Below are 16,824 nucleotides of genomic sequence, written 5' to 3' on the forward strand. Positions count from 1 at the left end.
AGAAAGTTAGTATTTCAGCTCTACAAATAAGGGCATTTGTGCTCAAAGAACTCAAACAACTCCTGAAAATGAAATAGCCACTAATGACTGTACAAAATTTAAAAATGGGTCTTCAAGCTCTACAATTCCTGGTTTTTCTCCCCTAAGCATTCTATCTTACCTCTTCTCTCAGGAATATCATATACTATCATGATGTACAAACTATAAACTATACATCATATAGTATCCCCGTTCTTAATACAGGGAAGGAAGCAATTCAATGGGGAAACAGAATATTCTTCAACCATAATTGCTGAAAAAACAGGATATCTATACTGGGGGGGGAATGATGACTCTCAATCCTTACATTACAACATATACAAAATTTAAATTGAGATGGATCATGGACACAAATACAAATACTAAAACCATAAAACTGCTAGATGGAAACATAGGAGAACATCTTCATGATTTGGGAGCAGGCAAAGGTTTCTTAGACACAGAAATAATTATAAGAGAAAAATCTGACATATCAAAAGATAGTTAAGAAGGCCATAGTAAGAGGAAATAGTCACAAAACATATCTAACAAGAATATATAAATAAGTCTTACATCTCAATAATAACAGGACAAACCACTCTCTCAAATGGGGAGGTAAAGTTGACAAGACATTCACAAAGAAAGACACAGGAATGGCCAGTTAGCACGTAAAAAAGTGTTCAACGTTAAAAGTCACTAGGACGTACTTCCATTTCCGGGAAGAAGACATAGTTTCCCTATTCTTCCCACTAATTACAACTATAAATGCTGGACAGTCTATATAAAATAAACATCAGAAGACTCTAAAAGGTAGAGAAAAAGGCAAATCAGCAGGGACCTCGGGACTCAAGAAATGGTACAACAGGGAGTTAGCTAAAATTTCTTTTTGCCTTATATACTCCATGCTTGGAGCTAGAAAAGCTCACAAACCAGACACACCATGGGGTGGGTTGTGGGGGGAACCCCAACAAAATTCTGTTCTCCCCAGCCAAAGGACCAAGAGAGGGGCAGCACAGCAAAATAGAAGAGATTGATTGACTGAAGCAGGCTCCTCACTGAGCAGGGAGCCCAATGCGGGGCTCAATCCCTCGGGTCCACAACCCAAGCCAAAGGCAGACGCCTAACTGACTGAGCCACCCAGGCATCCCAGCAAAACAGAAAAGTTTTACACAATAACCATTCTACTTCAGCCAAACACTATATGAAAAACTGTGGACCCACCCATATCTACACAAGCAAGCCCAAGTGGAAAGCTAAACTTCACCCTCACAAAGCTGTAACAAGGCATCCAACACTCCCCACCAAGCACAGAATCAAAGTCAGAGTAGGAGGACGCCTGGGTGGCTCAGTCGATAAGCGTCTGCCTCCGGCTCAGGTCATGATCCCAAGGTCCTGGGATCGAGCCCCGCATCAGGCTCCCTACTCGGTGGGAAGCCTGCTTCTCCCTCTCCCACTCCCCCTGCTTGTATTCCCTCTCTCACTGTCTCTCTCTGTCAAGTAAATAAATAAAATCTTTTAAAAAAAAAAAAAAAAAAAGAAGAAGAGTTGGGAACCGGGATTTTCGTATCTACTAGGAGGTATGAGCCTCCCACCTCCACAGTGTCGGTGGAGACCACACAGGGACATCTGCTCATTCAGTAATAACAAGGCATTTCTTCCTCTTACTGTTGGGATAGTATCTAAGGAGGTCTATATATAATACAATAAAGGGTAAAGGGAAGGAAGGGTACATAAAATTTCTAGACTTCACTCAAAATTGTTAAAATATCAACACTAGTTTTGTGATAAATTATGTAAATATAATCCCTAAGCAACCACTAAAAAGGCTGTACAAAGATATGCACTCAACAAGACTGTTGATAAATCAAAATGGAATTCTAAAAAATGTTCAGATAATTCACAGGAAGAGAGGAAAAAGAAAACAGAAAAACAAAAAACAGGGGCACCTGGGTGGCTCAGTTAGTTAAGCGTCTGCCTTTGGCTCAGGTCAGGATCTCAGGGTACTGGGATCAAGCCCCACATCAGGCTCCCTGCTTAGCAGTGAGTCTGCTTCTCCCTCTATGATCTCTCTCGCTCTCACTCTAATAAATTAATTAATTTAAACAAAAAAAAAACCCAGAGAGAACAAACAAAAAATAAAATGGCAGACTAAAGCCCCAGCAAAACAATAGTAACATTGGGGCGCCTCGGTGGCTCGGATGGTTAAGCGTCTGTCTTCGGCTCAGGTCATGATCCTAGGGTCCTGGGATCGAGTCTCGCATTGGGCTCCCTGCTAGGCGGAGAGCCTGCTTCTCCCTCTGCCTCTGCCTCTCTCTCATGAATAAATAAAAAAAACATTAAAAAAAAAAACAATAGTAACATTAAATGTAAATGGTCTACATACGCCAATTAAAAGATAAGACAATAGCAGAATGAATTTAAAAGTATGACCTACCTATATGGTGTACAAAAAATTCACTTCAAATAAGACAATATAAGGAGGTTGAAACAGAAGAATGGATAAAGATACCATGCATACATTAATCAAAAGAATTCTGAAGTGGCTATATTAAAATCAGATAAAGTAGACCTCAGAGCAAAGACAAGTACTAGATAAAAAGGGACATTACCTAATGATAATAGCTATGATCCAACAAGAAGACACAGCAATCTTAAAGGTGTATGTACTAAACAACTATAAATTATGTGAAGCAAAATTTAATAGAACTGAAAGAAAAAATAAAACATATCTACAATTAAAACTGGAGACTTCATGACATCTCTCTCAACAACTGATAAGACAACTGGACAGAAAACCAACAAGGATATGGTAAAACTCAACAGCACCATCAACTAACAGGACTTAACTGACATATCTAGAACACTCCACCCAATAGCAACAGAATAAATACACTTTTCAAAAGCAGCAAAAGCATATACCAAGACAAACCATATCCTGAGCCATAAAACCAACCTCAACAATTTTAAAAGAACTGAAATCAGAGTGTGTTCTCTGACCATAATGTAATCAAATTAGAAATTAGCAACAGAAAGATAAAGGAAAATCTCCAAACGCTTAGAAACTAAATACACTTCCAAATAAGTCATGAATTACAGAAGTCTGAAAAGTGAAATTTAAAAAATACGGTTGAACTAAATGAAAATATAACACAAAATTTGTAGGATGAAGGAAATGCGAATCAAAAACATAGATACTACTTCACACCCATTATGATGGCTATTATAAAAAAATGGAAAACAAGTGTAGGAGAGCACATAAATAAATCGGAAGCCTTCCGAATGTTCCCAAAAAATCATACCAAAAAACTGAATTACCATATGATCTACTAATTCCACCTCTAGGATTCTACCCAAAACTTGCAAATGGAAGACTCAGATCACTTGTACACTCATGTTCATAGCAGCAATACCACCAACAGACAAAACATGGAAACAACCCAATGTCCATCAACAGATGAACGGATAAACAACAGGTGGTATACACATACAAGGGTATATTATTGAGTCTTAATGTGAAATAAGCCAGAGACAAAAAGACAAATATTGTATGACTGCACATTATAACGTACATAGAATAGACAAATTCATAGAAATAGAAATAAAACAGAGGTTACTGGGGACTGGGAGGGGGACAACCGGGAGTTATTGTTTAATGGCTAAAGGGCTTCAGTTTTGGATAATGAAAACTTTCTGGGAATGGATAGTGGTATTGAGAGTACACTTAATGCCATTGAATTGTACACTCAGAAATGGTTAAAATGATAAATTTTATGTTATATATATTTTACCACAATACAGATAGATAGAGAGAGGGAGAGAGAGAGAGATTGAAGTGAACTTTTTTTTTTCTCATTAAACTTTTGTTTTAATGGGTCTCAAAATTCTGTGACAGATTTTTGATCAAGTTGTTTCCATTAAAAAGTACTATTTTAAAAACTAAGAGCTTAAAACTGCCACACACACACAAAAAAAACATGGTCCACAAAACATTCTCCTCTCCTTCTGAAGGTTTTTACGATGCATTGTTATCATTAACCAGTCTTTTACTATTAAACTTAAATGGCCAATTGACACAAACAGTTCTGAGACTGTTCTTCCACCACTGATTAAGACTGGGGTGGCAGGTATTGGGGATAATATTCATTTAGCCTTCTGAGCTTTCTGGGCAGACTCGGTGACCTTGCCAGCTCCAGCTGCCTTCTTGTCCACTGCTTTGATGACACCCACAGCAACCATCTGTCTCATGTCACGAACAGCAAAACGGCCCAGAGGAGGATAGTCAGAGAAGCTCTCAACACACATAGGTTTGCCAGGAACCATATCAACAATGGCAGCATCACCAGATTTCAAGAACTTGGGACCATCTTCCAGCTTTTTTCCAGATCGACGATCTATCTTCTCCTTCAGCTCAGCAAACTTGCAAGCAATGTGAGCCGTGTGACAATCCAGCACAGGTGCATATCCAGCACTGATTTGGCCTGGATGGTTCAGGATAATCACCTGAGCCGTGAAGCCAGCTGCTTCCATTGGTGGGTCATTTTGCTGTCACCAGCCACACTGCCACGACGAACATCTTTGACAGATATGTTCTTGACATTGAAGCCCACATTGTCCCCAGGAAGAGTCTCACTCAAAGCTTCATGGTGCATTTCAACAGACTTTACTTCAGTTGTAACATTGACTGGAGCAAAGGTGACCACCATCCCAGGTTTAAGAACACCAGTCTCAACTCGGCCCACAGGGACAGTACCAATACCACCAATTTTGTAGACGTCCTGGAGAGGCAGACGCAAGGGCTTGTCAGTTGGACGAGTTGGTGGCAGGATGCATTCCAGAGCTTCAAGCTTCAGTGGTTCCACTGGCATTCCCATCTTTACGGGTGACTTTCCATCCCTTGAACCAAGGCATGTTCGCAGTTGGCTCCAGCATGTTGTCACCGTTCCAACCAGAAATTGGCACAAATGCTACTGTGTCGGGGTTGTAGCCAATTTTCTTAATGTAGGTGCTGACTTCCTTAACGATTTCCTCGTATCTCTTCTGGCTGTAGGGTGGCTCAGTGGAATCCATCTTGTTAACACCAACAATTAGTTGTTTTACACCCAGTGTGCAAGCCAGAAGGGCATGCTCACGGGTCTGCCCATTCTTGGAGATACCGGCTTCAAATTCACCAACACCAGCAGCAACAATCAGGACAGCACAGTCAGCCTGAGATGTGCCTGTAATCATGTTTTTGATAAAGTCTCTGTGTCCTGGGGCATCAATGATGGTCACGTAATACTTGCTGGTCTCGAATTTCCACAGGGAGATATCAATGGTGATACCACGTTCATATTCAGCTTTCAGTTTATCCAAGACCCAGGCATACTTGAAGGAGCCCTTTCCCATCTCAGCAGCCTCCTTCTCAAATTTTTCGATAGTTCTTTTGTCGATCCCACCACATTTGTAGATCAGATGACCAGTAGTGGTAGACCTGCCCGAATCTACATGTCCAATGATGACGATGTTGATGTGAGTCTTTTCCTTTCCCATTTTGGTTTAGGTTGAGCAGTGGTTTTCACGACACCTGTGTTCTGGCGGCAAACCCGTTGCAAAAAACTGAAGTGAATTTTTTAAAAAAACTTTTTAGGTCATGTTTCTTTGCCCAGGTATTATTTCAAGGGCAGCATACCTTTCAGGATTCAAAGTGTCACAAATGAATATTCAATGAAAATAATGGCAAAAGCTGGGAGTCTTTGCATATGTCTAATTCAAAATTAATCTTTCCTCAAAGAATGACCAACCATACCGTGAGTAAGTCTTAGGGTAGGGAAGGAAGCTATGACACTTTCTTAAAAACACCAAATGTAGGATAAACGATCTTGTTTCCCAAACTCACACAGGTCACTGGCTTTCTAGATGTGGTGTTAGCTAGACTTGGATCACAGAATCAAATTTATTTTTGCTACAACCTATCTCCCCTCCCTCTAATGCCCATCAGAGACAGCTGCTTGGGTTAGTCTTGGAATGTGGTGATGAGCTGATTATATATTTTGTAAGACTCCAAGGAAAGATCCTATATTTACTGACCCAAGGGAAGAGACTACAACATGATTTTATAAAAGAGTGTGGCTGGGGGATGCCTGGGTGGCTCAGTCAGTTGAGGGTCCTGGGATCAAGTCCTGCATCAGGCTCCTTGCTTGGCGGAGAGCCTACTTCTCCCTCTGTGTGACTCTCTCTCTCTCTGACAAATAAATAAATAAAATCTTAAAAAAAAAAAAAAAAGTGTGGCTGGGCCATTAGCAGGGTTAAAGGGTGATGAGAAGCAATAGTGAAGCACTATAGAACCTTTCACAGGCAATGCTCCGATACTTTCTTTAACAATCCATGCGTTGGAATTTGGCTGACATGTTTAGTGTTAAGATCTCTTTCATTCCTTTCTGGTGCACCATCAAAAATTCTGGTATTTGATAGAGGTTGTTTTGGCTGGGTGATAGCTGAAGAGTTTCTTTTTGAGGTGATGAAAATGTTCTAAATTGACTGTGGGGATGGTTGCATATATCTGTCAATACATTAAATCCACTGATTTGTAAATTAAATGGGTGAACTGTCTGGTATGTGATTAAAACTCAATAAGGCTGGTAAAAAAAGTTAAAACAGAATCTAATCAGTTACAGGAAATACGAATGATAGAGAAATGAGTCTACAAGGAAGAAATTTCAAAAAAGTTGAACCAGAATCCTAATCAGTTACAGGAAATGAAGGAGATAGAGAAACAAATCTATAGGGAAGCAAACATAAAATCCAAAAGGCAGGCAATTCTAAAGATTTTTATTTATTTATTTGTCAGAGAGAGAGAGTGAGAGCGAGTGCACAAGCAGGGGGAGATGCAGGCAGAGGGAGAAGCAGGCTCCCCACTGAGCAGAGAGCCTGATGTGGGACTTGATCCCAAGACCCTGGGATCATGACCTGAGCTGAAGGCAGATGCTTAACAACTGAGCCACCCAGGCTCCCCAAGGCAGGCAATTCTATAAGACAACTAATTTGATATTCTCAACAAGTTCAATGGCATAAAAACAAAGTTAGAAGTTAGGGGAGGAAGAAACTACTTTAGTTGTTGTTTTTGTTTTTGTTTTTGTTTTAACACAAGTGATCTAAAAACCAAACTCTATCTGTGGATTTTATGTGGATCTCCATTTGAATAAACCAACTTTAAAAAGGTATTTATGAGATAATCAAGGAAATTTAACATGTACTAGATATTAGATGATACCAAGGAATTACTGTTAATTTTGGTTAAGTGTGATAACAGCATTGTGATTAAGTAAGAAAATAGCAATGGTTATACTAGTCTTTCTATTTCTGTGTATGTTTAAAGATTCCCATAATTTAAAAGTACTTTATCAGAGAGAATACAAGAAAACAAACTGATGTCAGCAAGCTCTGACAATCCTTTGAAGGAACTATGTTGCAAAGAAGAGCAAAGAAATACTGGGGGCTGGGGACAGGCAGAAAAGTAGGGCAAAAGAGAAGGATTTTTTTAAATGGGAGAAATAACAGCATGTTTGTATACTGATGGGAATGATCAGGTAAATAGAGAGGAAAGGTGATAAAAGAGAAGGAAGAATTACTAAAGGACCGTATTTCAATAACTGAGTGGAGTAGGGACTGACTAATCCCTCCGCTTGTTCACAAGTGGTTCACCCTGAGTCACAGGTGTACAGGTAGACTACATGGGTACAGATGGTGGTAGGAGTATATGGAAGTTCTTTTCTGACGGCTTCAGTTTTCACAATATGAAGCCAAGTTATCTGAGCAGTAAAAATGGAAAAAAGCGATTAGGGGTTAACAGTAGGAGGCATGAAATAAGCCAACTAAAATAGTGGGGAAATGAATGAACCAGGAAAACATACTATTTGCCTGGAAATGTGAAAGTCTTCCTGAGGGAGTGGTCATAAATTGAGTGAGACCAGCCAACAGGATTATGTTTTTCTCCAGCCACACTCAGCCACACAAGTGCAGGTGTGAAGTAAGCAGAGAGCTGGATTTTGAACAGCACTGAGGTTGTGCCAATGACATGAGAAGCTAAGGAATTCAAGGTTACATGCTAGAGAGTCATTATAACAATCATCAAATAATTTTAGTTTGGTATAAGGAGAGAAAAGAAAACATCAAAGTGTGAGGCACAGGAAAAAGTCACTAGCATCACGGATTCCACATTCTGGGGATGAAGGATAGTTGGAGTCAGGATATCAGTATAAGAGGGGCACCTGGCTGGCTCAGTCAGCGATGAGTGACTCTTAATCTCAGGGTCATGAGTTCAAGCCCCACACTGGGTGTGAAGCCTACTTAAAAATAAAAATAAAAATGAATTTTAAAGGATACCAGAACAAGAGAGCAAGAAAGCTAAGAAGCAGTAGTCAGAGAGTAAGAAACAGAAAACTGAGATTACAGGGGTTACGATTATTTATAATGACCAAATCTAGGGCATGACTATGGAAGTGAGTAGCCGAGGTGTAATACCGGACATAGTACAGAAAAGGAGTTCAAGACTCTGAGAGGCTATTAAAAGGATCATCTCCATGTATTTGAAATCACCAAGAAATCCATATATTCTAAAATTTCTCCCATCAGCATGTTACTGTTGTTAAAAGTAAACTCCATCTTCAGGGCGCCTGGGTGGCTCAGTTGGTTAAGCAACTGCCTTCGGCTCAGGTCATGATCCTGGAGTCCGGGATCGAGTCCCACATCGGGCTCCCTGCTCAGCGGTGAGTCTGCTTCTCCCTCTGACCCTGCCCCCTCTCATGTTCTCTCTCTCTCAAATAAATAAATAAAATCTTTAAAAAAGAAAGTAAACGCCATCTTTAAAATTTTTAATAATACAAACATAAACATCTCATTACAAGGTAATCAAACTGTTATGTTCTGGAATACCATGTTTTTTCAATAATTGCTGTCCTTTCATACCTAAATGGAAAGTGTTGATACATAATTCTACCCGTCACTCTTAATTACTTTTTTAGTTTTTGACAAATGAAGGTATATTTTTATTTTTTTTAATTTTTTATTGTTATGTTAATCACCATACATTACATCATTAGTTTTGGATGTGGTGTTCCATGATTCATTGTTTGTGCATAACACCCAGTGCTCCACGCAGAACGTGCCCTCTTTAATACCCATCACCGGGCTAACCCATCCCCCCACCCCCCTCCCCTCTAGAACTCTGTTTGTTTTTCAGAGTCCATCGTCTCTCATGATTGGTCTCCCCCTCCAATTTCCCCCCCTTCATTCTTCTCCTCCTGTTACCTTCTTCTTCTTTTTTTTTTCTTAATATATATTGCATTATTTGTTTCAGAGGTACAGATCTGTGATTCAACAGTCTTGCACAATTCACAGCATTTGCCATAGCACATACCCCCCAATGTCTATCACCCAGCCACCCCATCCCTCCCACCCCCCCACCACTCCAGCAACTGTCAGTTTGTTTCCTGAGATTAAGAATTCCTCATATCAGTGAGGTGATATGATACATGTCTTTCTCTGATTGACTTATTTCACTCAGCATAACACCCTCCAGTTCCATCCACGTCGTTGCAAATGGCAAGATCTCATTCCTTTTGATGGCTGCATAATATTCCATTGTGTATATATACCACATCTTCTTTATCCATTCATCTGTCGATGGACATCTTGGTTCTTTCCACAGTTTGGCTATTGTGGACTGGAGGTATATTTTTAATTCATATTCTTACTATAACTACTAAGTATCAGTTTTTTATCAAAATTGATTATCCTGGGGCACCTGGGTGGCTCAGTTGGTTAAGCATCTGACTCTTGATTTTGGCTCAGGTCATGACCTCAGGGTCAAGAGAGTGAGCCCAGTATCAGAGCCAGCTTGGGATTTTCTCTCTCCCTCTGTCTCTCCCTCCAGGCCCACACCCCTGCTCGAGCTTTCTCTCTAAAAATTGATTATCCTCATGCCAGTTTCCTTAATAAGAACACATATGCTTATACCTCTGACATAGTAACTGGCTAAGGCAATGATTCACTAACTGTATATTCCCTTCTATAAAAGGGGCCAGATAATACTACAAATCTACGTAATTATTTAATATTTCCTTCAGTACCTATTTCCAGAATAGATTCCTAAATTTTCCTATAATGAATCACCTTGGATCTGGGGAGTCTTAACCATAAAATTCCAGAGTTGATAAATCCTGAATGTAAAGTTTCAGAGTTGACTAGGAAATCAGCACTTGTCTTATACCTCCTAACACTCTTCCCCAACTCAAATTTCAGGAAAGAGAGGGGTAGCAGCAAATCAGATTATTAGACTAGTGATGGAGCCCAATCCATTGGTTCATCTTTCCACTATTTCTTCACAGCCTTGTCAGTAATGTGCCAGTTAACATCCCAGATTTTAAATATGTTACTTACTGTGGTATGATGGGATATATTGCCAACAATGTTGAGGTTTTTGAGCAGTTGAGGAGAACCACTGTATTGTCCAGAGATCTGCTTCCTGACTTCAGCAGCCACAGTTCTATAACAAAGAAAGTAAATACATTATTTAAAAAGAAAACAACCACATTTAAAATGGAAGAAAACTAAGTATATTAAATATTCATTTAAAAACCAACAAAATCTCAGAGTATCAATAGGGCCATAAATTCATAAGCTACTTCAGTAAATACTGCCTATAATTACAGTAGAACATCTTTATCCTGATGTAGGACACAAAAGTGACAGCCAACTTACAGAAGGCTTTTTTTGTATCTGGCATTTCAGGAAACATACTTTGGCTTTCAACACAGCAGGAAGCTATAATAAGACATATATACATATATATATTAAAATGTACATATCTTAAGGATATAAAATTCTAAAATATTTTATAAACAAAGAATTAGGAAGAAAAAAACTCCTCTTTCCTTTCTTTTTAAGATTTTATTTATTTATTTGACAGAGAGAGACAGCGAGAGAGGGAACACAGCAGAGGGGGAGTGGGAGAGGGAGAAGCAGGCTTCCCGCTGAGCAGGGAGCCCGATGCGGGGCTCCATCCCAGGATCCCGGGATCACGACCTGAGCCAAAGGCAGACGCTTAACGACTGAGCCACCCAGGCGCCCCTCCTTTTTCCTTTCTAATATCACTAGCTCCTCATTCATGTCCCAGAAAACTATCCCTTATTTTTACTTTACTAATAGAAATCGTCCTTAATACTCTGGCATTAATGGCTTTCCATAATCTGACCCTAATCACCTTTCCTGCCTTGTGTGTCCTTTCCCAAATTCTTGTCAGTGAACATAAATTGCTTCCCACAAAGCTGTTTCTCTCCTATACTCACAAATTCAATTCTTATCTAGTTTTTAGGCTAAACTCAAATACCAAGACATGCATACAAACGTCTTAGCTCACCCCAACTAAAATTACCACCCTTCATTGAAACTCTTAGAGCATTTATAATCTAATGCATTTTCCTCCTTCCTAGTTATTTTTCCATATTTTATGTACGCTCTATATAAACAGAGGCAGGGGTTTCATTCATCATTGTTCTCCCTAAAATATTTAGCATGCAGTACTCAAAACAGGCGACTGGTTAGTCCTATGAAATATACGGTATTACTGAACTTTTTGACAAATGAAGTAAACCACAAAAGCATTACCATAATACAACAGATAAGTCTTTATTTGAAATAGGATTAGAGTTTAGAAGTTCCACCATTTCAAGCTGGTTACTAACCCTTGGGGGCATACTAGTATTTCAAATTTACTGACATGGCATTTCTAAAACAAAAATATTTTAGAAATTCAAATGACTTTATACCTCATCAGGCTCCATATTCCTCATATTTCACAAAACTATAAAGCAAAATATTCAATGAGTCCCAAATCCAGTAACTAATAACTTCCTCACATTAGTAACATTTTTATTAAATAGAAATAAGAACTCAAAAATAAAAAAAGAAATTATAACTCAAGAACACAAAATAAACACCACTATCCATAGATTTTGTGCAATTCTTTTTCTGTAGTTAATATCTAACCTCTACACTAGATTCATCAACTGTCTACTTCCTTATTTTATAAAACTAGCCTTCTGGGTTTTTTTACTCTTTTCCAAAAACTAAACCCACTTTCTCCAATCATTCTACCGCAAATAAACTGAAATAGGTCTAATGACCTGATTTCTGGGCCAGCCTGATGCTTTTGTTCTGCAGCGTTCTCAAACCAGAGGCTGAATTCAGAGCCCTGAACATCTTGGTCCCCGGTCCCCATACAAATCTCCAGCTGAATTTCTAAACAATCTCATTTTCCAAAAAATATCCAGATTTATGATACAATCTTTTCCCCCCACCTTCTTCTCTTCCAAACCTCCTTCCTTTTTTCATGTTCAACCATTCCACACATATTTACTGAGCCTGTTTTGAGCCTATTACTCAAGTAGAAATTTTTGATACAAAGGTAAAAAAAAGTTAGTAAGTCTCAAGATACTGAATTACCTCAACTTTTTTTTAATGGGTGATTTGAGGTACTTTAGACCATTTCTGTGTTTTATAAAAGGCTAATTTGTTCTTCATAATTGATGAAACCTAGAAGTTCATCCTTCAATAGGTAAATGGATATGCAAACTGCAGCAGCACATCCATACAATGCAATATTATTCAGCAATAAAAAGAAATATGTTATCAAGCCACAAAAGACATGGAAGAACCTTAAAAGAATCCTGCAAGTGAAACAAGCCAATCTGAAAAGCCTGTGTACTGTATGATTCCAACTATATGACATTCTGGAAAAGGCAGAACTATGGAGACAATTAAAAAAAAAAAGAAACAACCAGGGGTTGCCAGGGCTAGAGGGGGAGAAGGAAGGGCTAAGAAAGTAGTACACAGGGGATTTAAAGGGCAGTGAAATTACTCTGCATGATTCTGTAACGGTAAACAGATGTCCTCATGCATCTGTCAAAACCAACAGAAGGTACAACACAAAGAGCAAACCCAATGTAGTCCATGGACTGTCATTAATAATAATACAGCCATATTGGCTCATAAATTATAAAATGTACCGCACTAATGCAGGATATTAACAATAAGGGAAACTTCGGGCACCTTGGGTGGCTCAGTGGATTAAGCATCTGATTCTTGATTTCAGCTCATGTCTTAATCTCAGGGTCATGAGTTTAAGCCCCGCACTGAGCTCCACCCTGGGCATGGAGCATACTTAAAACAGTAAAATTTAAAAAAAAAATTTTGGGGGGGGCGCCTGGGTGGCTCAGTCGTTAAGCGTCTGCCTTTGGCTCAGGTCATGATCCCAGGGTCTTGGGATCGAGCCCCGCAACAGGCTCCCTGCACGGCAGGAAGCCTGCTTCTCCCTCTCCCACTCCCCTTGCTTGTGCTCCCTCTCTCGCTGTGTCTCTCTGTCAAATAAATAAAATCTTTAAAAAAAATAAATAAAAAATAAAAATTTTTTTTAAATAAGGTAAACTTGGAGCACCTGGGTGGCTCAGTTGGTTAAGCGTCTGCCTTCGGCTCAGCTCATGATCCCAAGGTCCTGGGATGGAGCCCCACCTCAGGCTCCCTGCTCAGCAGAGAGCCTGCTTCTCCCTCTGCCTCTGCCGCTCCCCGTGCTTGTGTGTGTGTGTGCACTCTCTTTCTTTCTCTCTGTCAAATAAATAAATAAAATCTTTAATGAATAAATAAATAAAATAAAAATAAAGGAAATCTGCTGGGGAAACGTATAAGGGAACTCTCTGTACTTTCCACTTTCCGCCAGATGTGAAAAAACAAGGAAGTTCATTTCAGTTCAGGATTCCCCTTAGGCCTTTTATTTATTTATTCATTCATTCATTTTTTTTTTTAAGATTTTACTTATTTGAGACAGAGAATGAGTGAGCAAGAAAGCAGGAACAGAGGGAGAGAGAGAAGCAGACTTCCCCCCTGAGCGGGAGCCCGATGCAGCTTGATCCTGGGACTCCAGGATCATGACCTGAGCCGAAGTCAGACGCTTAACCGACTGAGCCACCCAGGTGCCCCTCCCCTTGGGTCTTTTAATGAAGCCTATATATTGTGTGTTCTTTATTGTGTTTAAAGTTTAAAGGCCTTAAAATCTCCTGATCCTTTTGTCAAGACTTAGATGAGAATATGAAAAAGCTTTTTCACAGACAGACATAGAATAAGTATTCTATGTCTCTTTATGTGTCTCTTCCTCAGTGCTACTCAACTCAGTCTATCAACCTCAGCACTACCTCATTGTTTCTGGGGCTAAACCATGAGTTATCTGAATTTCATCAAATTCAAGATGTCACTAATTATTAAGACCTGCCATTACTTCATGTATAGCTAAGAAAGAAAAACCTTGCCAATTAACCACCATACCATCAATTAATTGGAAGACATACCCTGATTTCAGAAGATGTTAAGCAGTGAAACTTAAAATAAATGAAATATGATTACCTGAAAAAAGAGATGATTCTTTCTTGACTAACAGAGATATACAAAAGATAATCCCCATGCTACAAATATTTGTCTTATTTCTACATTACATAATTTCCCAAAAAAAGAAAATTAGTAATAATTTGAAAATAAAAACCATTTCTAAAATAGGCTATAATAGCAATAAAAATATAACCTAAACAAGGGATGTATTTACACTGAGACCCTCTCTATATGAGATTTCATAGAATGGTAGTGAGGAAATTTTCCCAAATGAAAAATAAATATTAGGGTCCAAAGTATGCAAGACAAAAAATATGATGAATATAGTTCCTGATATCAGTTAAAATCCTTTTAGACAGTAGTCCTTCCTTACTCATGGGGAATAGTTCCAAGACCCCCAGTGGATGCCTGAAACTGTGGATTTTACCGAACCCTATCTATGTGCTTTTCCCTGTATGTACATACCTATGACAAAGTCTAATTTACTAATGAGGCAAAGTAAGAGATTAACAACAACAGAGCAACTGTAACAATATACTGTCATAAAAGTTATGTGAACGTGGTCTCTCAAAATATCTTACTATATTATCTTCACCCTTCTTGTGATGATGTGAGATTAAATGCCTATGCGATGGGATGAAATGAGGGGAATGACTTAGGCACTGGGACGTGGCGTTAGGCTCCTACCGAGAAGAGAGATGCTGAATCCTCAGGAGGAGGAGCATCTGTTCCCTGACTGAGGCTGATCACAGAAAGTCAGACTGTGGATAATGGGGGCCTACTGTAGACTGCCTTTTGTCATAATAATTTTTCCTAGTCTGGGGTACCTGGGTGACTCAGTCAGTTAAGCATCTGCTTTCAGCTCAGGTCATGATCCCAGGGTCCTGGGATGGAGCCTGGCATCTACCTCCCTTTACCTACTTTAGGAAGACATGATTTTCAAAGCTAATTATGAAAACATTTGTCATTGGAATTAGTCTGCTTCTCCTTCTTCTCCCTCTGCCCCTCCTCACCACTTGTGCATGCTCTCTCTCTCAAATAAATAAAATCTTTAAAAATAATAATAATATAATAATTTTTCCTACTCCTAGTGATAGCTCTACTGTAGGGAATTACAGGGAAGTCCTTTTTTACTTCTAATAAGCTACTAATATTAACTACAGGGGCACCTGGGTGGCTCAGTCAGTTGGGTGTCTGCCTTCAGCTCAGGTCATGATCTCAGAGTCCTGGGATCGAGCCCTGCAGGGAGCCTGCTTCTCCCTCTACCTCCTCCACTCCCCCTGCTTATGCATGCACTCACGTGCTCTCTGTCAAATAAATAAAATCTTTAAAAAATATATTAACTGCAGGGGCGCCTGGGTGGCTCAGTCATTAAGCGTCTGCCTTCGGCTCAGGTCATGATCCCAGGGTCCTGGGATCGAGCCCCGCATCGGGCTCCCTGCTCAGTGGGAAGCCTGCTTCTCCCTCTCCCACTCCCCCTGCTGTGTTCCCTCTCTCATTGTCTCTCTCTGTCAAATAAGTAAGTAAAATCTTAAATGTTTATATATATATATAATATATATATATATATATATAAACTGCAAAGTAGAAAGAATAGGTCAAAAATTCCATAGTTACTTATGCTCCTAAATTATAAGGGAATACCTTCTTCCCCTCCCAAAAGAATTGATTGAATACTTGACCTATTTGTCTCCTGATCAACTCTCTCCATTTCCACAAGCTCCCTCATTATGTCAACATGCATTACAATTTTCACAAAAGAAAACACTAAGGCCATTCACCATAGGACACTGGAAATAACCAATAAAGGACTCACATCCTGAGGGAAATTATGTTGTATTTAATCTTTCCTCTGACCTCCTCCCACTTTCAGATGCCCCATCTAACCCATGATATCCAGAATGACCAATCTGAGCCTCTCTCATCTCTACTCATTCTCCATGGGACCAGAAGTAAAACCTTATTAGTAAAGATGAGTAAGGAGAGGGAAGCCTCGTAGATCTTACCACTCTTAATGTTGGGGTCCTGAGTTCAAGCCCCACATAGAGCTTACTTAAAATAAAATAAAACAACTAATAAATAAATGCTAATTAAAAAGATGAGTAAGGAGAGTTTATACAAAACAGAAGAGTTTAACTGAGCTCCTCCTATAGAGTCACAAAGAGTAGCTGCCATGTACTATGTCAAATAAGAAATAAGATCTCTTGGAACTGTAACTGTTTATATATAAAATAAAAGTCAGGGAAGAAGTGAAGGTTAAGAGGATATACCACGGAATATACCAGGTAAGAGACTACATCAGAGACAAGGCAAAAAAGGGCTGGCTAAAAATCCCCCAAGGAAAAAGGAAAAGAACAGTTGATATTCCAGTGTTGTGACTATCCAAGCCCAAGA

At 39.3% G+C, this 16,824-nt stretch overlaps 1 protein-coding gene across 11 annotated transcripts in view; it reads right to left on the reverse strand.

The window, feature by feature from the left end:
* DOCK7 (dedicator of cytokinesis 7) overlaps positions 1 to 16,824 on the reverse strand; it is a 220,646-nt gene that overhangs the window by 183,590 nt on the left and 20,232 nt on the right. For all 11 annotated transcript variants that reach the window (XM_035727291.1, XM_027620950.2, XM_027620940.2 and 8 more), the window contains exon 2: positions 10,435 to 10,540. In XM_035727291.1, coding sequence (XP_035583184.1) covers positions 10,435 to 10,540 — 106 coding nt within the window. The remainder of the gene's footprint in view (positions 1 to 10,434; positions 10,541 to 16,824) is intronic.

This window comes from Zalophus californianus, chromosome 4 (assembly GCF_009762305.2).
Source record: "Zalophus californianus isolate mZalCal1 chromosome 4, mZalCal1.pri.v2, whole genome shotgun sequence".
Taxonomy (NCBI): Eukaryota; Metazoa; Chordata; class Mammalia; order Carnivora; family Otariidae; genus Zalophus; species Zalophus californianus.